This window comes from Aphelocoma coerulescens, chromosome 2, assembly GCF_041296385.1.
Source record: "Aphelocoma coerulescens isolate FSJ_1873_10779 chromosome 2, UR_Acoe_1.0, whole genome shotgun sequence".
NCBI classification, from domain to species: Eukaryota; Metazoa; Chordata; class Aves; order Passeriformes; family Corvidae; genus Aphelocoma; species Aphelocoma coerulescens.
In genome coordinates this window covers 4,189,927-4,212,259 of record NC_091015.1, presented here as the reverse complement: position 1 = coordinate 4,212,259, position 22,333 = coordinate 4,189,927, and the positions used below count along the sequence as shown (strand labels likewise).

Sequence of the window (22,333 nt, the reverse complement as noted above, 5' to 3'; positions counted from 1 at the left end):
TGTTCTGCATATATATTCATGCCAAGCAGATAAAGAGAATCACATTTGTAGTGACAAATGAAATGACTGGAGGCACATTTGTCATGTTCTGTGTCACTGGTGACATGTTCATCTATCAGGTTTTCAACATGAGCAACCACCTTTCATCATGAGATGTCTTATTATAGACTCCAGCTAAAGCAACCATGACAATTAACAGCCTGTTTGGCACATCTGTCTCTACAGGTGGGTCATGAAGTCACAAAGAGAGTGAGGAGAAAAGGATGAATCCTAAGGAAAAACAGTGGCACTTGTGAAGATGATGGTAAGAGGCCAGACTTTATAATCATCCAGTCTGATGATCCCTTTTTTAAACAGTAAGGCTGTAACCTTGTTTAAGGAGGAAGCAGGTGCACATTAAGAACAGTTTTTTGTGGGCAGCAGTGTAAAAATAAATATTAATTGCACTCCAAACACACCATTTGTTTTAGGAAAGGAAAAGCCACCAACTATCAGTGGCAGACCAGGATGGACAACTACCAGGACTGCACCACAAGGCTCCACACTGAGAAAAGAACCCCACGTGTTTCAAGAACTTTTGAAGCAGCTTTTCTGAAACACTTCAGAGCACAGGACTTCCAAATGCTTTTACTCATTGAACTTTAAGTGGAGCATTGTTAGTAGATAGCCCAGTGTCCTACATTTTTTGGTACTAGTCAATATAGGAACCAAAGAGAATGTACCACTCATGAAAAGCCAGAAGAGGAACAACCACCATCTGTTCACATTTTAAAGGCAAAGTCCTATGGAGCATAAAGAAAAAAAGAAAGGTTGTGTGGTTTGTCTTTCTTCTGCCTAACACAACTCCTATTTAAACTTAGGTTATAAAGGGAGCCCAACACATGAAGGAACAGATGAGGCTGCAGCAGGTTGTGACAGCACAGAATCATTGAACCACAGAATCCTTTAGGTTGGAAAAGACCTCCAAGATCATCCAGACCAACCATTAACCCAGCACTGCCCAGGCCACCACTAAACCCTGCCCCAAGGGCCACATCTGCACATCTTTTAAATCCCTCCAGGGTGGTGACTCCACCACTGCCCTGGGCAGCCTGTTCCAGTGCCTGATAATCCTTTGGTGAAAAAGTTTTTCCTAATATCCAATTTAAACCTTCCACAGTGCAACTTGAGGCCATTTCTTTTGGTTCTGTCACTTGATCCCTGGGAGAACAGGCTGACCCCCACCCTGCTACGCCCTCCTTTCAGGCAGTCATGGAGAGGAAGAAGGTCCCTGCCCCCCAAGCCTCCTTTTCTCCAGGCTGAGCCCCCCCAGCTGCTCCTGGGGATCCAGACCCTTCCCAAGCTCCATTTCCTTCCCTGAACATGCTCCAGCCCCTCTAAGTCTTTCTTGTATCAAAGGTCCCAAAACTGAGCACAGAATCTGAGGCGCAGCATCCCATTAAAAAGAATGTTTTTTATATGTAATTCTCTGTTCCATTTAAGTGAAGTGCTTAACTCCATGGATACAACACACATGGATCAGCTGCTGGGGTTTTTTGCTTCATGAGGCTCTCATTGACAGCGGTTTTGCTGAAAAGAGCCCCACAACAATGCTGGAAATAGCAGCAGAGCAAGTGCACAGAATGATTTCCAGTAACATGTCAAAAACACACTGTCAAAGATTAACTTCTTGCCTCCAAAGCAAAGACTCTTTTAACTGGTGATCTCCCGAAGTGCAGTTATTAGAGAGACCTTGATTAATCCATACCAGAGACACAGAGCACAATAAATGATAAAATGTATCAAATAGAGCTGATAGATCAGAAAATTCTGCTCCCCAAATTACACAAAACCTGGCTACATGGATTAATTTGGTACTAAAAGTCCACGTTTTGAAACATTTGGCAAAAATGAACAAATAATCCACCTCCACAAACACGAGTTTTACTGTAGACGCTTCAATTTGGGCCTTGCTGTCCCGTAAGAGATCCCCAATTCACTGACTAATCCACTTTCAGAGATTTTTTGGGTTTTTTTTTTCTTACTTCTCTTGACTAAACTGCAAGACTATGCCCTGCCTTCCCCTGCCATTTCACTGCACGAGAATAAAGACTGTGTCTTATTATGCAGCTTAATGATATGTTAATCTTAAAGCAAAACACTGAAGGAAAACACTAATACTCTCCCCAAACAAACAAACAATCACAAAATGTGCTATTGAGTGTAACAGAGCTGTTTGCCCAAATAATGTGAGAAACCCAAGCAGTAATTAACTCAAATTGTTTTATCAGAGAGAATTAAAAGAATATAAGCAACCTGCCATCATGATGCAGTTTGGAGTTGGCTTCTTACGGGCTAGCTGGTATTACAGCAATAAAACAAAGGGCACTGCAAAATGTAAAGCTGAAGCTAAAAAACGATGTCAGAATTTTATTGGGAGATGCAAAGGGAATTTTTTTTTTTTCCTTTGAAGACAGGATTCACAAGGATTTTTTAAATGAGGTACAGATTTTTCTACTGGGATATCTAGCCCGTAATTTTTCTGAATCTTCTGCATTGAAAAATAACATCCACAGTATTCTGATGAAATGCTAAGATAATAATAAAATATTGAAGTATATGCATTCTTCTTAAGGCTGTGTGAACAGCAGGTTGTATGAAGCTTTAGTTATTTTACATCTGCAGGTCCTGTGGTAAAATGAGAAGTTAGGGTGAAAAGTTGTACCTAAAATACTGTTGTCCTACATGCCCTAGGAAAGTCAAGCAGCAGGAAAATTATCCTACCCACAACAGCTAGAAAAAAACATAAGAAAAAGAAAAAAGAAATAGGAGTACCTGGAACTAAAGCCATAAAAAAATTCCCTACTTAGTCTTAACAGTTATTTTCTGTAACCTCAGAAGAAAGATGCGACTGGCACAGCAAACAAAAACAGACAGAAGGGAAGAAGGGTTGAAAATGCCCCCAAACCCAAAGCAGCAAGGTCTTCTATGCTGCCATTCCCTCAAAACCCAACCTTCTCTACATGCAGCCCCACAGACACCACCTTACAGTGTAACCTCAAATTCTATTTTAAATCGTTATACACTTAGGAAAAAAACCAACTACCACATTAAAAAAATGTAAGAAGTTGACAGATGTCAATTTATTTAGAAGTAACCCATCATTTAAGCTTCTTGCTCAGGAACACTGAGCTGTTTATGGATCATCATCTCATTTCTGGAGGAGGCCGTAATCACCTCGTGCCATTAAAGTCCTCGCTCTAATTTTCTGTAGAGCAGGAACACTTTTGCCAAAGCTTCCTCACATTCATTCTACATTACTTAAGAGCCATTGTCATTCTTACTGAATTATAAAGACTTGGATTCTGTGTGCTTTACAGAGAATATATCAAAGTGGCACACAAAATTGCTGCAGGATATTAAGAACTGCTGAATTTTAAAGCAGAGAAAGCAGAATTTCAGAGGTAAAGAATCTCATCTAAATTTTGAATCCAGACTTCAGCTGAATTTAAGACTGAGGATGAATATACACCATTTAACAATAACAAACTACTCAGGAGCAGGAACACTACATGGAGCACAAATCTGTCAAGGACTGAAAACCACACAGAATTTAACAATAATAACATCAACACCTCATGATTTCCCTTTCAATCTTTGAAAATGTCAGCTGCTACCACTATAACCTTCACACAAATACATACCCGAAAAAAACCCAGTTTGTCTACAACCATTGCTAAGCATCTCTAAGTATTCTGTAGGATGGCCTCGAAGTGATGAGGACATGAAGGCTTTTGTGGAGGTTGTTCAGCCTGGAGAAAAGAAGGGTCTGCGAAGACCTTAGAGCCACTTTCAGAGCCAAAAGGGGCTCCAAGAGAGCTGGAAAAGGACTTTGGACAAGGGCCTGGAGTGACAGGACACAGGGAATGGCATCAGACTGAGAGAAGGCAGGGTTAGAGGGGATATTAGGAAGAAATTCTTCCCTGTGAGGGTGGTGAGGCCCTGGCAGAGGTTGCCCAGAGTGGCTGCCCCATCCTTGGAAGTGTCCAAGGCCAGGCTGGAGAGGGCTTGGAGCAACCTGGGATAGTGGAAGGTGCCTCTGTCTTTACCCTTGTACAAATCATTTTTCTGGATATGTCATTGGGCAAATAAAAAAGGTTCCCAGTTGAACAGTACATATTTTCCTGAAACACTCAGTACCTTGGGTACAGCGTCTCAAGAACCAGCACATTAAATCTTCATCAAAAGAGTGCTGGAAAAGAGGAACACCCCTTTCAAATGAAAAATTCTGAGAGGGTTTTGACTCATGTGACATAGCTGAAAGTGGGATTTTTACTTACTGTAGAAAACATTAAAAGCTGTGCATGCACAATAGGGTAGGTACTTCCAACAGGTGATTATGCTAAACCAAAAAATGGCTTAGAGCAGTAGATGAGAGCATGACAAAATTACTATTATTATTTTTTAAGGAGGAATCTATAGCCACAGTATCTTCAGGAAACAAATACAGCCAAGGCAAGAGTGAGGACAAAACAAAGCACTGGCTTTGAACTGAAAATCACCACAAACATCATGGAAGAGAAGGATCTTTGCAGATGAATTATATTTAAGTAAACACAACTGCCTGAGTAAGAGAGAAACGCTAGACAAACAGGCATTTTATTACTCCTTTGCACATCTAGGTTAACATTTTAAGCAGATACAGCTACTGAGGAGGTTACAGAGAACATGGACTGAGATTCTTGGTGGAACAGACACAGGAGCAGTAGAAGAGGCAATGGATCCAAGTTGCAGCAAGATAAATTCCTTCTAAATATTAGAACAGGGTCTCAGACTGCCTGTGAAATCTCCATCCTTAGAGATACTCAAAACTTGACTCAGCCCTGCTTTGACCTCCATAAGTCCCTTCCAACCTGAATTCCTGGACAATGCCATGAGCCTGGAACCTCCTCTCACAGTAACAAACCCAAAGGTAGGCAACAGGTATTTACCTATAGTCATTCCATGTGTATATAGGAGCACAAACTAACCCTCAATTACTTAAAGAATTATACATGAGTATTTACAATAGCTGAAATAACATTAATGGGTTAAAAACTCCCCTGCTTTGAAAAAACCCAACCTTTCTAACATTAGTCTGCCAGTCTTATATGAACAATAAGCCTTTTCTTTTAAATTCTTTTCTGCAGCAGAAAATTAAAGCTTAGTATTTTTATCTTGAAAACCTACACTGTCAAGGAAGAAACCTTAAAAAGGGCTTGTGTGACACCTGAAAGGTGATTTGTTTTTTAAACTGACATTTACATCACACTGAATTCCTTAAAAGCTTTGCTCCATCTTTCCTCCAGTTTTCTGTTAGCTACCTTGCTCTCCTTTTTCTCCATTTTCTATTTACTGTAGAAATAGTGGCCTATCTTCTTTTCCCAGATCCTAACTATTCAGGCATCCTTCCTGGGACACTAATAGTAGAGGTAGAGCAAATAATCTCATAGTCTGCCAGTGGAAATAAAATACCACCTTGCTAATTACTGATCACAGAAAAAGGGTGAACAGTGTTACAGTTTCAGTAACTGCTAAATGCCCCGTAAATATTTCCTAAATTGAAAACTTTGATTGTGAATCTTACCCTGCCAAGCTCCAGCAGCGAGCTAAATTTTATCCTTAGTGCCACAGACCAGCCGCACTAAAATCACACCATTGAGCTCACAGCTGAGTCTGCAGAATGATTTAATCTCATCCTAAGGGAGAATTTCAGGGCAGGAGTTTAAAGTTGGTTGCAAATTCAACCCTCTCCCAACCCAAAACACAAAGATCTGTGTTAATGCCTCGCCTTGAACCAGAGCTAAGCTCACATAGAGTCCTGTACAGGGGCCAAGGCACAAATACCTGCAGGATGAGACAAGATTCCAAAACACCACAGCTCTAAGTTCACAAGAGGAGAAGGATGGGTATGAGGGAGACAGAAGCAATGGGAACAGCTCTGCCAAGGCTTCTCCATTCCTCTCCCTTCACTGGCAGGAGCACCTTGAAGTCAAGCTCCAAATCATGGAAAGCGTTAAGTCCAATGAAATTCATTACATACAATATAAGGTCTTAGTTCTGAACAGCTATGAAAATTTCCTTTTACTGTGAGTGCTGCAAATTTATGCTTCCTGAATATGTTAAAAGAGAAGTACAGAGTTATTCTAGCAAGATGCAGACTCTGGACTTTTTTTTTCCTTAGCAGTTCCCTAGACTATCAAAATGTATAGAAAATAAATCCAGTCAGAATCCACTAAAACCACTCGGTGTTCATGTGATCTCTTCCCTCACTTCACAAGAGCACCCCATTTCCCTCTGCAGCCAGTGTTAAGTCACTATCCCAGATGAATCCCCCTCCCTTTCCAGAACTGAGCATTGATTTCCCTTCGATGCAGGGGAAAAAGAGCAGGAAATGCTCTTCCTTCAAAAAAGCAGGAAATGAAAAACTTCTTACAAAGACTTTTCCTGAATAATCGTGCAAAGGATCCTGATCTTGCAAAGAAAAAAAAAAAATTAATTCAGAAACAGGCAATTAAGACAAGATTTCCTGGAAATGCTGAAGGATAAACATAAAAAAATGTTGGTGGTACTCACTCAGGAAGGCAGCTGACAAAATCCATCAGAGAAAGAATTAGGAGAGGTGATATTTTATCAAATTCACTTACAGCTTTTTGCAATGGGCGATTTGCTAACATCCTATAGAAACTGTGAAAACCATCCAAAAGGCCCCTGGAATAATGCAGCCTTTCCATAACCCTCTATATTGTTCTAGTGGCTGCGTAACAGACACAAGAAGTTTCTTTACAGTGGCAAAACAACGAGACCCTGCTGATGCTGAGATCAGGTTTGCTTCTATGGAGTAGAGCGACGGGACTTCAGTGTGACATGAAACTTCCACACACCGCAGTTTAAATACTCTGCCTCGAGCTTATCCCTGAGCAAACGACAGTTCTTGCCTGCAATGGGGAGAGCTTGTAAATCTCTTCCATTTTTACTGAATTACTGATTAAATTCACCCAGGTGTTGGGGCTTTAGCAGCACTGATGGACCTCCAGCACGCTGAAGCTCCACGTTACCTAACGCTGCTCCCAACACAGGGTTTCAAAATCTGAAAGCCCATTTTAACAACCACCCCCAAGGCTGCTAAACTTAGAGAAGCAGAACACCACCACCAACCACTGAATTTCTTCTGCCAAATTTTCCCCTCTTCTTCTCCTTCTCCTGTGAAGAGGAGCTAAATGGTGGCACTCTGCAAGTCCGTATCCCTGGTTACACTGCGATGCAGCCAAACCCCAGTGCTGACACACAGCGTGACAAAGCTGGTGACAAAGCTGTCAAATTAGGATTTTGAACTCCATTTAACTTATCTTTGCACAGAAGTCAGTGAAAATCTGTACAGGCTTCTTCACTGTTAATGGAGTCCCCAAGACTCATGCCATCCTAAAGCAGACAACTTCAACATTGCCATCAACTGCATCCTACAGCACCTGTGTTCCCTCCACCAACTTTTAAGATAAACCCACTTTATTTACATGCACACAGGACAAAGCCACGCTTAAGTTTTTACTTTCAAGTATTATTTTATCAAAAACCCCCCCACCAAACCCAAAACTGAAAACTATTCAAACTCATGGAACAAAATGGAAGATGCCCTCACCTCAAACTTTATCAATCAAATGAAGGGAATTTTTCCTGTTCCTGAGCACTTGGATAAGGAATAGGCACAGCAATATTTCATTTTTTCAGACATGGAAATGGTTCCAGCAACACCTCACACACTTGACTGGAAGTCCTACTAGGTATGTTAGTATTGCATTATTTAGAACCCCACTAAGCATGGCAAATGACTGAACTGAAAATATCAATGATGACAGAAAGCTTTGTTAGGAAGACAATTATTGCCAAATTAAGAGGATCAGAGATGAGCAGGACACTGCCTCTTTCAGTCACACATCCACAGCTGAGGGACAACAGAACATCTGGCTCAGCTTCTCCTCAAAAAGCCTGAAATGGATACGCACTGGTGCTGGTGAATAAACACAGAAAAAAACCCAAAACAAAGCAACAAAAAAACCCCAGCCAGCAGGGAGGGGAGTTAGCGATGGGCAGGGAGTGCCCTGGGACATCTCCTGGCACCTCCTGGCTCCACACAGGGCAGGAATAATGACATGTGGTCACCCCAGTAATCAAGAAAAGTGACATATTTGGCCACTTGGACCAAAAGGCATTCCTGTGCCTGTTCCAAGGGCTGCATTTAACCGCTGGGAAGTGACATAAATAGATGGGATGTTTTCCAGAGGGAAGGGTGTTAGTGGTCAGTTTCACCCAAACATTGCCAAAGAAGTATCTTTAGGTCCAGCATCCAAGCCCTCCCTTCAGTTGACAAGTTTTAATTGTTTCTAGAAGAATTAAAAATGGACTTCTCTAGCAAACACTAGATGCTCCCTTTCACTAGAACACAAATTAAGAATTTAACACGTTCATATTTATTTCTCTTGTTCAATCTATTTTTTGCTATTATTTACCATGCAACACAATTGATTACAGAGAAGTTAATCCATGCAGACTTTGCCAAGAAAACAATTTACAGGTGTTTTGTTGCTTAGAAAACTTGAAATTTGGTGGATTTTTAAATTGTGTTTTTGGATATGGGGTCCAAACAGTTACCTTATCACCTCAGGAAAATATTCAGAGTTTGTTTTATTACAGCACAAGACCATCAAACCTCAATCAATGTTTGATTGCCTTGAATGACTAAATAGAAAGCAAAACCAAAACAATTTGCAAAGACACCTCCCCACTGGACTTGGTAGTCATTTCCACAACTGCATAATTTTATCAGCTACTTAACTAAAAATACAGGATGCAGCTTCCCAGACAATCACAGTTGCTGTACACATATGGTCCTAATTAAAGCAAGAAAACCAGTTTACTCCTGTAAAACACTTCCTAGCAGCAGCAGCAGCTGCCAATCACCTGAGCAACTATTAAAAAGGTGATAACTGTGAACCTGTTTTCCACTCGGGATTCTCATGCCTTTGAAAGGCTGTTGTTATTATTATCCAAAAGAGAAACCTTTACTGACCTTATTAGCAGAAGAGAAGATAAAGCCATTTGTTACTTGAAGGCTTTCATACAAAGACCACCTACAGAGGGACTGAAGAAATCATCTTCACAACAAAAATTGCAGAGTATGTTTTTGTTTTTGTTTTTTTTTTAAAGAGCAGCATGTATTGGGCTGACAATTACTGGAAAACAATTTAAAAACAGCACCACGGAGTTTTGCTTTCCCACCTGACTTCAACTGCTATTTAAAGTAGCTAGTACAAACATTTTATTGCAACCTTTCACCATCAGCAACAGAAAAAATCAAGGTTTTTTTGTTAATTACTATGGGCATTTCTGTTTGTTGAAAAAATAATGAATTTTTACCTAGGAATTTCTAAAATTATTTCAATTGAATTCCAACACCCCCTTATGCACAGCACAAGGATAAACAGAGCCTAAACTAAACAGATATTAACCTTAAGAGGAATTCAGGATTATCTCAGCACATTCTGCAATGAGTCAGCCCAGACTTATTTTACTCTTATCTGTTTCTTAGTGCCCACTGAAGGCATTTCCAAAATAAAACCAGGGTTACTTCTATGTTTTAGCACAAACATTACTCAAACAAATGCACACCCTTGTACACCAGCATCCCCCTTCCCCACGGGGCTGGAGAGTGGTTTGTACAGGCTGAGTGCCAGGTCACCTTGCTAAAAATTGTACTGCTGTGTCCTCCTGGTCACCACCACAAGGTCACCTTTGAGATTTCCAGGAGCAGTTTCATGCTCACAGCTTATATCCCTGCTAATATTACTGGGAATTTTTTGTTTGCTTCATTTTGGCTTGCTTGATTTTATTCCTGGGGAGGTGTGTGTGTTGGTTTTTTGTTTTCTTGGATTTAGGAGCTCAGGCAATTATTTTTTTATGTTGCAAAGCTCTAAGCAGTATTTTTAGATTTACAATTTAAGAAGACTGCAAGTGTTATTTGAGGAGAGTTCAGTGAAACAAATATTTTTGGGTGATGAGGGGAAGAACCAGAACTATCTGGGGCATCAGGAATTCACCACTGTGGAAACTGTGTTTCAACAGAAACACAACAGCACAAGGTCAACATAAAGTTTTGCACTTCAGGGCTTAATCCAGCATATTACACAAAAAGAAGTGGCAGTTTCATTCTATTTAGGACTTTTCCTGAAAGGACACTTTGGAAAATTATAAAGCAAAACCTCCTTCTGATGTCTTCTTTTTTGTTACCAAATTCTATTCTGCATCCTGTGGAAATGGCACCTGACTGAGGGATTCAGGGACATCTGGTCCTTAGGAATCTACTGAAGTTGTTTCCTGCATCTGGGGCAGGTTTGGTCTGAAAGCTCATTTTTCTCCTCATAATATGATCACAGTTTTGTATCATGAGATAGTAACAGTATTTAGCTCTTATGTTTTAAGATAAACAACTGATTGATTTAAAGGTACTGAAAAGAATCCATCACTGCCACAAGTGACATTTTTAAAAACATTCTGCTCTCAGAGCTCCCTTGCCTGCCAGAACAATGCTAAACAGGTAATTTATAATGATGTGCAGCAGCAACAGCCCAAGTAAATACAGACATGAGACCTGAACAGATTCCTATTTCAAAACTGTCAAGTTTGATTTCTAGTTTTGTTTGAATTTTTGTCTTTTTCCCATCATGACATGTTTACCAAAGGGAAAATGGAGGCAACTGTAGGGTAACATGTTGGGCACCAACAACTCAGAAAGATTTATAGGAAAAAACCCCCAAACTATCATAATACTAACACTGAATGCTCTTTGTAGCAATGCTAGTTAGCATGTAATCAGTGTGTACAATTAGTTGTTAGAAACCTTCCCAGTAGAGACAGCAAGAATTTGCTGGAGTTTCAGATTTCTTATAGGGCAGGAAAAAAAAAAAAAAAGGCATTTGAATTTCAGGGCAGAGTTTGCATTAAGCTGACAGTTTTATCACAGTAATCTGGAGCCAGAAACATTCACGTATCCAATCCACTCTAAAATTCAGAAGGACATTTCCTGGTTTTCCTTAGGTTTCACTTTCAGTCTCCATTAAACTTCTCCATACATTCCTCTCTGACATATTTAATCTCAACACAAGAGGGAATCTTCCAGAAAGACAGGCGATTTTGCAACGTGAGGAAAAAGGAAGGCCACAACTATGCACTCACGATAAACCCGATTAAACAAATCCAGTTAAAATCTCATTCCTTTGTGGATAAGCACAGACCTCTACACAGATGCAAATTGTTTTCCAGTTATGTTGTAAACCCCCGCCTTCTGGGGCTTTCCAATTTATGTCAATGTGTAATTAGCAAATGAATTGCTCTGCAGATTGCATTCAGTACTCTTTTCCTTTTCTTTTCTTAATTCCCCAACTAACGTAACCTTCCCCCCTCTCCACTTCCAAAACTCTCAAAATCACTTTCAACTTGCGGATTCTCAACAAAATCAACTTCACATCATAAAAAGTAATGAGAACTGGCAGCTGGCCAACAAATGACTTGGCAAAGGTAATCATCTTCCAGCACCCATAACCCAGCACAGGAAAACTGTCGGTGAGTTCAGGATAAATACAAGCACAAACACTTGACATGCTCAGTTGGTCACTATGCAATGAAATTTTACCTTTCCTTCCTCTACTGCCCCATCCCTGGAAGTGCTCAAGGCCAGGCTGGATGGGGCTTGGAGCAGCCTGATCTAGTGGAAGGTGTCCCTGCCCATGGCAGGGGGTTGGAACTGGATGATCTTTAATGTCCCTTACAATGCAAGCCATTCTATGACTGATTCTATATGCTGAACACAATCAGTACCTTTATAATACTGTTTTTCTGTATATAATGCATCAGTTATAACAAATGCAAATTGCTGCCAGTTCATCCTGTTCAGGAATTCCCAGATAAACAATTTTGGAAACCATTTCTTCACAGGTTATGCACCTGTATGATGCAGGAGCAAACACTTCCTTTAACTCAAATGGGGTATTCTGCCTTTCACTCTGAAGCCATGCTATACCCTGGGAAGAGCCCTGAAGCACTCATTCTATTATTTTGGTTATTTTTCATGCATCTCCTCCCTTTAAATATAGCACAACATTCCTTGGAGGTGATAAAAGACCTTTGTCCTCCTAAATTTCAACACAAAGAACATCTCACCTTACAAGACAGCTCCTACACCACTCTGGCCAGCTTGCCAGGAGACAATCTGTCCATATAATATTGTCCAGGGTTCCTCCTCACTGCACCACCTGAGCCCCAAACATCCACTACAGCTTCTCAGAGAGACTCCAAGCATTAACCCAGCAGTGACACACCAGAATTATCCCTGGACACAGCCTCAAACACCTCAACCCCTTGAGCTTCAACAGCATCAGAACAGAGGCAGCTGTTGCACTCCAGAACTTCTGATGGAAGATAAAAAGGCAAGAAAGCAAAACAAGGCAAGCAAGAGAATTAAAAAAAACCCCAAAAGGTCAAAGATTAATTCCAAAAATCCCTGTGAAATACATAGAGGTGTTTTCCCTGAAGTGCTTCACTTTACACTGCCTTCATCAAACTGTTCATGTGTATCTTTAACCAGTTTTAGTTGAAAGAAGTACCATAAGCCCATTTTAAAAAAATTTTAAGGGTTTAGTGAAGGTTTAATGAGATACTTTATAATTGTACCTTTCTCTCCAGGTGGTAAATGTTAGATCTTTCTTTGTGCTTGGCTGAAGGAAGTATATAAATGATTAAATATTTTCTAGGAATGTGCCACTATTGACCTTTCCCCTGCAGAATGCCTCTATCTGACTATCACTAGGAAAAATTGCCAACTTCACAGTTCAATAGCAAACCTCACACTGCAAACCAGCTTCAAAATCTACACCCACCATTCTGGCCTCTACCAAGGTGGACCTGCTGCAGCAACACCAGGAGGCCACAAAAATGCTCTGAGAGCTGGAGAACCTCTGGTATGGAGACAAAGGGCTGGGGGTGTTCACCTGGAGAAGAGAAGGCTCTGGGAAGACCTTTGAGCCACTTCCAGTGCCTGAAGGGGCTCCAAGAGAGCTGGAGAGGGACTTGGGACAGGACAAGGGGGAATGGCTTCAAACTGACAGAGGGCAGGATTAGATGGGGTATTAGGAAGAAATTCTTCCCTGTGAGGGTGGGCAGGCCCTGGCACAGGTTGCCCAGAGAAGCTGTGGCTGCCCCATCCCTGGAATTGTCCAAGGCCACGTTGGAGAGGGTTTGGAGCAGCCTGGTCTAGTGGAAGGTGTTGGAACGAGATGATCTTTAAGGTCCCTTCCAACCCTAACTATTCTGTGACCCTACGAAAGCTTTCCTCTAATTAGATCCCTGGTAACCACATGTACGTGCACTCGTGAGTAACGAATGCAAGTACGTAAATATTGAGGCATGAAAATACAAGACAGCTTTTGTGGACAGAAATAAAGCAGCACTGTCTGCCAATTGTTAAATGCATGCTCAGAATGACTTGGTAGAAAATTTGTATCTTTTAAAAAAATTCTTTGCTAGCATTGCTTCAAAAAACCACACCTGGATTCTTCTGCATGTGTCCACTGTTAACAGCACCTCTGTGGCAGAAATTCTTTATGATGATTATGAGGACTGAAACTGATTTATCTACCCCAAAGCGTTCTCAAAGGCAGAAGCTCATCCTGAGGAGCTGGAAGCACATCCCACCCTCTGGCTCCCAGAGGACAGGGGAGGAGTTCCACACTCCAAGGGGCTGGCCAAGCTTTGCATATCATCAAATAAACAAGAAAGTTTCAAATTTTACTGCTGATTACAGCAGGCCGGGAAACAGCAAGATTAGTTTTACTTCCAATTCCGCTGGGAATCCTGGAGGACAGGTCAGGAAGCAGAGAGCTGCCGGGGTGGGGGAGAGCATGGCAGTGAATAAAAATCAATACTTCACTTGCTACCAGGAAAATAAGGTTTGCAACAGTGGCAGCAAACAACTGGCCAGTTACCCAGCAGAGAGGACTCGACTTTAAACAGTACCATCAATATACAAACTGTAACTGCAGGCTGAGGTTCATGAAATATTTGCTTCCTACAAACCTGCCCTGAAATTTTAGAAACATTTTAAAAGTTACATACACATTAGATTTTGACAGACCAGGCATCCATTATTTGGGGCTCCTCCTCTGTACAAAACAAGCCCTGCAGTGTCTTATTTTCCCATCTGTCAGGCTTTAAATATATTAATAAACATTCAGAATAGAGTAATAGTTTATTGAAAAAATAAATAAAGAAAAAAATCTCATTTCAAACCCTGACACCCTTAGAATCCAAGTCTACCATGTATTTATTCAGCTTTAACTCGCAATAAATTTTCTAGATAATAGAATTCTCATTTCTAGTGCAGCCAATCACTTGTAATAATTGGGTTCTTCTTTTTACAAATCATACTTTATTATCTTGTACAAAGAAAACAAGAAGTGGCACTTTGCAAGTGATCATTTTGATAACAGCCTGAATAAAGCCTACAAGCTTTAGAACAGGACTTTCTCTGCTCATTTGGTTGAAGTTGATATTTTTACTGCTAATATCTGCGTTACACAGCAGCAGCTGGCACTGGAAGGACTGGACCATATAGGACTGTTGGATTTTTTTTTTTTCTTGTCTTACAGCAAACATTCCAGAAATACAAAAAAAGGCCAAAATTATACCACAGCAGATCACGTGGAACTTATTTTCACTCGGATCTATTTAGATGCTACTTATGCTTTCCATAATCATCCCATCCATGTCTGTTTTACGCCTCAACCTCTCCAAGTAAAAATAAAGCAAGCTCCTCTCAAACTCCAGCAAAAGCAGAATTTATAGAAGATTAACATTGCCAACGTGAAACCCTTGAAAGTGTCTGTGATGACACTAAAGCACAAAAGGATCCTTTCCTCTGTGCCTGCCTGCAGCTCTGGGAGCTCAGCAGAGAATTTAAACCCAGTGAGATGTCACCCTGTTGAGATGAGCACTAGAAATACAGCTTAGATCAGGAACATCCACTAGAACCGACTCATGGAGACTTAGGAGATGTTGCTAAATGTTTCTGGGAGATTTTCCAGCCAGGTTTCCACTGCTGAGAGGCATGGGATGGTTTACAATCCTTACCAGCAATCCAGATGTGATCTTTAAACATCTAAACGCGCTTGGCCCGTTGTAGTTCTATCAGCCCTTCTCTTGTTTCAGCTTGGAAGATTCCACCCCTTTCTGGAAATAATTCTGAGCTGGGATGAGGGAACACACAAAACCACCCAAATGGGTGGGCAGAGACCCTCAGACTTCATCATGGGAGCACCCACTGCCCAGGAGTGGTCAGGGCAGGCTGGGAGCCCATCACAGACACCAGAACTATTCCCGGTCCCACCACCAGCCTCTGCCTGGGGTACCCAGCCCCCATGAGCCAGGATTTCATACTCTGCTCTGTCCCCCAAACAGGCTGGAGCATTCTGGCAGCTCTCAGCTGCTTCCTGGTCCTACATATATCCACATTCCCCACTGCTCTCCCAGCAAGATATATCTCCCAGGCAGGGAGGAGAAAGAGGGATGAGGCACATTTTCCCCTTCTGATTCACACAGTGGGCAAAACCTAAGGAAGAACGTAGATAATTCGACCTGTCTTTGCTTCTCCTGTTCCTTTTTTTTTAAAGAAAGTGTTAACTCTTGTGGACAGAAACACTTCAAATACAATTCAAAGTAATGCATCCAAAATTCTCTGTTGGCTGGGCTTGAGTAACAGACAAGTTCACCCCCCCAAATTATCATTTCCATATCCAGGATTGCCTGAAACTGGATTTTTAATTGAAAATGTAATACTGAGTCCCAACCATGGTGGTCATTGCCAACGACTCAAAATTCAGCAGAAAACAGAAGTACACGTGCTTATAGAAGGAGTATCTAGGAACTGACATATATATAAAAATTGTGGGACAGATCTAATTTGCAACCATTTTCATGTCAGACTGGTAACTTCTACATGACAGTCAAACTCATAAATTAAGTGTTCCATGATGGGAAAATGAGCCTCCCACAGTCAAACCTATCTCTGAGGGCAACAGGAACGTCCTTCACAACAGCGACCAAGTCAGGGAGTTTCATTTCTCTTGGCCTTTTGCCTTCTCAGCATTTCAGTTTTTATCCCTTTAAAGAAACAAAAATGGACCCGTTATCCAGAGGCTTATTTGGAATGTTCAGCTTAAACTCTGAAAGCTGAAGCGTGGCATCGATCACGCCACATTTTACTGATTATGTCAGAAAATGCCATTTGCATTTCTGAATACTGAATTAACAAAATGTAGGTCAACTTTGTTGGGTTGGGTTTCTTTTTTTAAAGGCATGTTAAACTTCTGAACACTTTAACTAATCACTGAACTGAAACCAGTATGAATTTGAGGTGACAACAAGCACTGTGAAGAAACGATCACACTGCAGGTTACAGACACTGATTGAATATCTGATATTCAGGCAAATTATCATTCCCATTACTGCACTTCTGCCTGTTAACTGCAACCCTAAATCAAATCTTGAGTTATTACAGGTTACTACAGTCTCCCTGGAACACAAAACCTACCGTATGGCTTCTGGTTTCATATACCAACTATGTCATTAGTTAATGATTTAAAATTTTACCCTCTGCAAGCAATTCACATTCCACTGGACTGCTAGAGTGGTTTCCACTTCCCCCCCCTCCTTTAAATGCTACTTTAGCGTTAAAATTCTGAAGTCAATACTATAAATCTGTTGAGACAATGTCTCAGGATCATTAACATATGTTCAAGTGTTTGAGTACTCTGAATCCTGGTGATGTAAAGGCAAAAAAGCACATTCAAAGCATTTTCAGCTATATTCAAAATGGTTTTTCTGTTGAAGACACAATTAAAGACACTTATTTTGGCTCTTAACTTGAGATCTTCAGAACTCCTTATTTAAAATTATAATGAGTATTGGTCTCATTGCTGGTTTTTCCAGCTCTATTTGAAAGAAAAGAAGGCAAAAAACTTTGTGAAAACATCCACAGGGTTTCACACTGTGACTGAAAAAAAACTAATGGTTCAGGTTGCACTGTGAACCCTTTTCATATAATTTACTGCAGAAGACAATTCACATCTGTAGGGACACAAAAACATTCTGTTACTCTAAATAACTGAAAATAGACACTCAGCTGACAGGCAAATTTTATAAAAGTCAGGAAAGATGTATCTGAATAGAGAAAACAAAACACCACAGCCTGAAGCAGGTACCTGAAGGACTGGGCTATTTTTCACTCCTATTTAACTTGGCACATGGAAACAGCCAAGAATTTGCATCATTTATGAGGATCAAATTAATGCAGGCAGATAAAAAGGCAAATTCACTTCTTTGGACTGAATGCCTGTTGCCCATCCATGACCATGCTCTCAACGTGACACTCAGAGGAGCTCTGTCAGCACTGCTCAGTTTTCTGTACATTTAACCACACTGATTTTACATTAGGGGTCTCTGAGTAATGAGAATTAATAACAATTAAAAAATAAAAACAACCGGTTGATTTTATCTGTACTGATTTATAGAGATCCAGACTTCCAGTTGTTCTTCGTACTTTTTATTTGTATTTTTTGTAGTTGTTGAAATTTACCCCTGACAAAACAAACCTCTTTTCACATACGTAGGTCTCTTAGTTTCAAGTTTCTTAATGTTCCCAATTTCCAGAAGTGCCAGATGACCGCAACATAAAATATTTCTGCAAAGAACTACTATTTTTGTTACTTAAAAAACTAACAGGGAATTGAATTCTCTGTGAATTTAGTGTTCAAAGTATTTCCAGGCACCTACGTATCACTTCCAGTTGGGAGAACCTAAGTTTCTATTTCCCAGAACTAATTTAACAACATAGATACGGGCCAAAATCCTCCAGCAGCATGAACACCACAGGCATTTGAGAACATTACAGTAATAATAATAACAATAATAAAATATGATTGTAGCAAACCTTTCATGCTCAGCTTTCATTTTGACAGACAACTAAATCCAGTGCACCACCATGTGGCAACATACTAGGGAATGGTTCACATACCAAGAACCTGTTTTTTTCCACCTTCAAATTTTTTTGCTATTTGTTAAAAAATAAGCGTTCACAAATCCCTCTTAGTGTTTACAAGCTCCCCCTTAACAAGTTGCCACAGCTTCACTTATCTCAAAAGGTATTTTTTAATACACCTGGACTAGCAAGAAAATGCTTGAGCACTTTTATTTGTAAAGCACAGTATTTACCTAAAAACATAACTGCCCCAGGACCACAGAACCAGCTCTGTTTCTTGCCAACCTCGCTCCCTCGCACAGGAGAAATTTGGCATAAGCCTGTACTGCACATTGAATTCCTTTTAAAACATAAATACATTTAAAAAAAATAAATCAAGCTAAATGCTGGTCCCACATCTGATTAAAAGCTTGAAAGAAATCTTGGGAAAAAATCAAAACCTTGAAGGTATACACATGCATTGTTTAGCAGCTGCTCAGTAACTGTGGAACTGCCTCTCTCCAGCTTAACAACAGGAAAATAAATTCATTTTTTTCCACAAGAAACACCAACACAAGGTCTCAAAAACCCTAAGAAAACCCTGATTCCCAAAGCCACCACATGCCCCTTAGTACCCTGGAATTTATGTCTGCAGCCAGACGCTAAACTGGGAGGAAAAAAACCAGCTTTTCATTAAACTGGACAGCCTTGGCTCACACAGCACAGCTGTATTTCACCGTATCACAAAATTCTAGAATTCAGACTCAGCTGATTCTGGATTTCATGAAACGAAGAGTTAATTCATTATGCCTTAACATATTTGTGAGCCATTTTGTACCAATACACTCAGCTCAACCTGAATTAGCAGCAAGGACTCACTTAGCACCAGCCTCCTGCTAGGAGCCGTATCTGGATTCCCGATCTCCGCTCCGGGCTCTCTCTCTCACAGCTCACTGGACCTAAAAGCTCTGCTAAAACCGCTCAGAAATCTGACAGAAAACCGGGTGACGCGATGTGCAGCCACGCCAGGGAGGCAGCTAGAGCAACGGGTTTCCACAAGCTCCGTACCTCGAGCACCGGGAAAACCTGTCGTGGAAGAGCTTGGAGCAAGCAGCACTCTCCTTCCAGAGCTCAGGACGGACAGACCCGCACTTCTCCTGCTGCAAAAGTTGCTCTGGAGTGATTTGAAAAGTCTCACCACAGAGCTCATCGTCAATCCATCGCATGCACTGTAACCACATTAAAAAAAAAAAAAAAAAACCACCAAAAAACCCGAAAAAAAAAAGAGAATTCACCTCCTGTTTGAAGATGACGCTGGAGTTTCCTCATCTCCAACTCCAGCTCCCCTCCTTCCCCTCTCCCCCAGCCCAGCCCTGCTAACACAACACGAAGCCTGAAAAGCTCCTTCTCTGCAACGAAGACCATCATGATTTTCTGCCAAAGACAAACCAATAGCAAGAACACAATGCACATTATGCAAGTTACTGCAGAGTTATGCAAGTTAGATGCATATTTTCGCTCGCTCTGCCCAGGACTCCGAAGCCACTTGTTTGATGTGGATGCCTACTCTTATTCCAAGCTGTCAAATCTTCCCCTGCTTGTCTCAACTGGCTTTTTTACACTAAAATTTCAACCAGCTGCTACAGATATTAACGAAGCCCTTCTATGACATACAGTAATATAGGCCATTAAAACCACAACATCTGAGCACAGTATCACATATGTCTACCCCAAGCCAGGTCTTAGGGAGACACAGTAGGCAGAGCACAGCACCTTGTTCCCTGTAGATACCCCACGTTCCACACTGCCAAAACAGAGGAAAGCATCAGAAATCTTTTGAGCCAAACCAGGCCTCATGGTGGAAGTTAACACCTCACAAGCAAAAGGAATTGAAGAGTTACATGAACACTCCTATGCTAAAAATAAGTAATTTTTGTTCAAACACCCCCCAAACCTGATGGCCTTTTTTTTTTTTGTAAATCTACCTCCATACTTCTGCAGTCAGCACTGGTGAAGCGGGAAGACTGAAATTTCACGTATGGCCTTACAGTCAAAAGTACTGGGAGCAACTTCTCCAACAATCTGGGACCCCTCACTATTTCCAAGATGAGCCACACGAAAATGGAAGCTTTTTGGGCACTAAGCCCATCCATTTCAGGGCAAGATCTATCAATCCACCATTTTTAGACGACCACTCAGAGGTCTGACCGTACCTACCAGGGAACATGGACATAACTCTTTATTTCTAATTTCTGCCCCTTCCACCCTATTTACCTACACTGCCCGTAACAAAGCATAAAACTGACATCCAAATAACTTCCCAAACCTGAGAACAAGCCCCCAGGACCTGAACCCTCCTGTTCACCACCAGACACAAGGACACGGCCACTTACAGCCCCCAAGACTGCTCAAAGCTTCTGAAAGCAAACAAGGTTAAGGGCACTTGTCAACATCCAGACTTTTGAAGGGAAGCAGCTCCTTCGGCCAGGCTGGATTCATCTCATTTGGGAGCAAAACCCAATCCAAGTGTGATGCCTTACGCAAGCAACAGCTATTTATCTAAGGAGTAAATAGAGCCCGCTTCTACAAGTAGCCCGTGTCTCTTTCTGAGAAGCACAAGTAATCTCCAACAAACCTGAAAGCTGCACGGATTCTGAAACGTGAGGCAGGGAGGAATATAGGAAAGAAATCTGGAAATTGTTTTCTTTTTGAAAAAAAAAAAAAAAAAGGAGAGGGGGAAAGAATTTAAAATCTTTACAGCAGGTATTTCAAAACCTTCCAACACACCCAGCACAGGTATCCCTTCCCTGGAGCAGGGCACTAACTGCACAGTGACCACCTTATAAAGTTACCTCTCCGAACCCCGGGGAACAAGAATATTTTATTTAAATGACCGATGGAATTCGGTATTTAAACACTTTTAACAAGTTCTCAGCTGTATCCACCAAGCCGTTTAAAAGACTTTCATGCAAATACCTTCATCCCACAAAAAAAAAAAAAAAAAAAAAACAAACAACAAAAAACCAGCCCAAACCCAACAAGCTCTCCTCTCTTCCCAGCAGCCTAGAGAGGATTATACGGTCACTGAAGAACGCGAGTTGCTACTATGTGCATTTTTTAATAGAGGGAGGAAAAAAAAAATCATAAGGAAAGAGAGAAAGCAGCTCACCTTTATCCTGAGTGCAGGACAGGATCTCCTCCTCTTTGGGGTTAGTCACCTGGGTGATAATGGACGGGTTGTCCATGGAAACAGAGTGAGATTCCACCTGGCTATTTCCCTCTCAGAGGCAGGCTTGTGTGCAGGGGGGTTGGGGGGGTGCTGGGGGGAGCGGGTTGGTTTGTTTGTTTAAAAAAAAATCAAGACTCAGGTTTGTATTTGAAAAAAAAAATAAAAACTATTAAAAAAAAAACCAAAACAACCAAAACCTCAACAACCAACTCCTCCAGGAGCGAAACCGAAGGGAAGGGGGTGGGAGGAACGCCAAACGCGATGCCACCGAGGCCTCTTGCCGGCGCCAATTCTGCACGGCGGAGGGGGGGAAAGGAGCGCAAGCCCCCCCCCCCTTAAAAAAAAGAGAATTAATCCAATTCACCCTTCCGGGAAGCCCGCCGAGCGCTTCCCCCCGAGCCCCCGCCGCCTCCCGAGGCGGGGGAAGAGCCCCCGTCCCTCCGCTCCGCGCCTCCCCCCGCGGCCTCACGCCGCCCCCCGCATCCACCTGAGCCGCCCCTACATACCCCCCCCCGCCGCCCGCCCCCGCGCTTATCTCATCCCCGCGCCCCCTTCCTCCCGCGGGCAGCGCTCGGCGGAGCGACGCCGGGCCGCCCCCTCCACCTCCTCCTCCTCCTCCTCCTCCTCCTCCCCCCGTTCCCGGGTCGCGGGCGAGGAGGGAAGCGCGGCGCGAGGGGAGGAAGGGAGGGGAAAGGGGCCGAGCCGCTCCCCGCGCTGCGCCACAACCCGCCCGCCGCCACCGCCGCCGCCTCCTCCACCGCCGCCGCCGCCGCCGCGCCCCGAGCCCGTGAGCGCGCCCGGCCCGCCCCGCGCCGGGTCCGGAGCGAGGGGCGGGAGCGGCAGCGCCCGGCGGTGCGCGGTAAACAACGGGGCGGGGCCGGGGCGGGGCGGGGCGGGGCCGCGGGCACCGCGCACAACACAGCGGGGGCGCGGCAGGGGCGGGGCACCGGGCGGGGCTTGAGGCCGAGGGCGGGGTCGGCGGAGCCGTGAGGGCGCGGGGCGGGCCCGGCCGCCATTTCCCGCCT

The 22,333-nt window shown here is 42.4% G+C and overlaps 1 protein-coding gene across 7 annotated transcripts in view; it reads right to left on the bottom strand.

The window, feature by feature from the left end:
- The window catches only part of CTDSPL (CTD small phosphatase like), an 80,805-nt gene extending 59,080 nt beyond the window's left edge, over window positions 1-21,725 (bottom strand). For 4 of the 7 annotated variants that reach the window (XM_069006304.1, XM_069006306.1, XM_069006305.1 and 1 more), the window contains exons 1-2: window positions 21,249-21,339; window positions 19,148-19,308 (exon numbers count right to left, since the gene is read on the bottom strand). In XM_069006304.1, the coding sequence (XP_068862405.1) occupies window positions 19,148-19,289 (142 nt within the window). In that variant the 5' untranslated portion in view covers window positions 19,290-19,308; window positions 21,249-21,339. Of the gene's footprint in view, window positions 1-19,147; window positions 19,309-21,248 lie in introns of all 7 variants that reach the window. The other 3 variants (XM_069006310.1, XM_069006312.1, XM_069006307.1) reach the window with 2 other exon arrangements.
- Window positions 21,726-22,333: the final 608 nt, after the last annotated feature.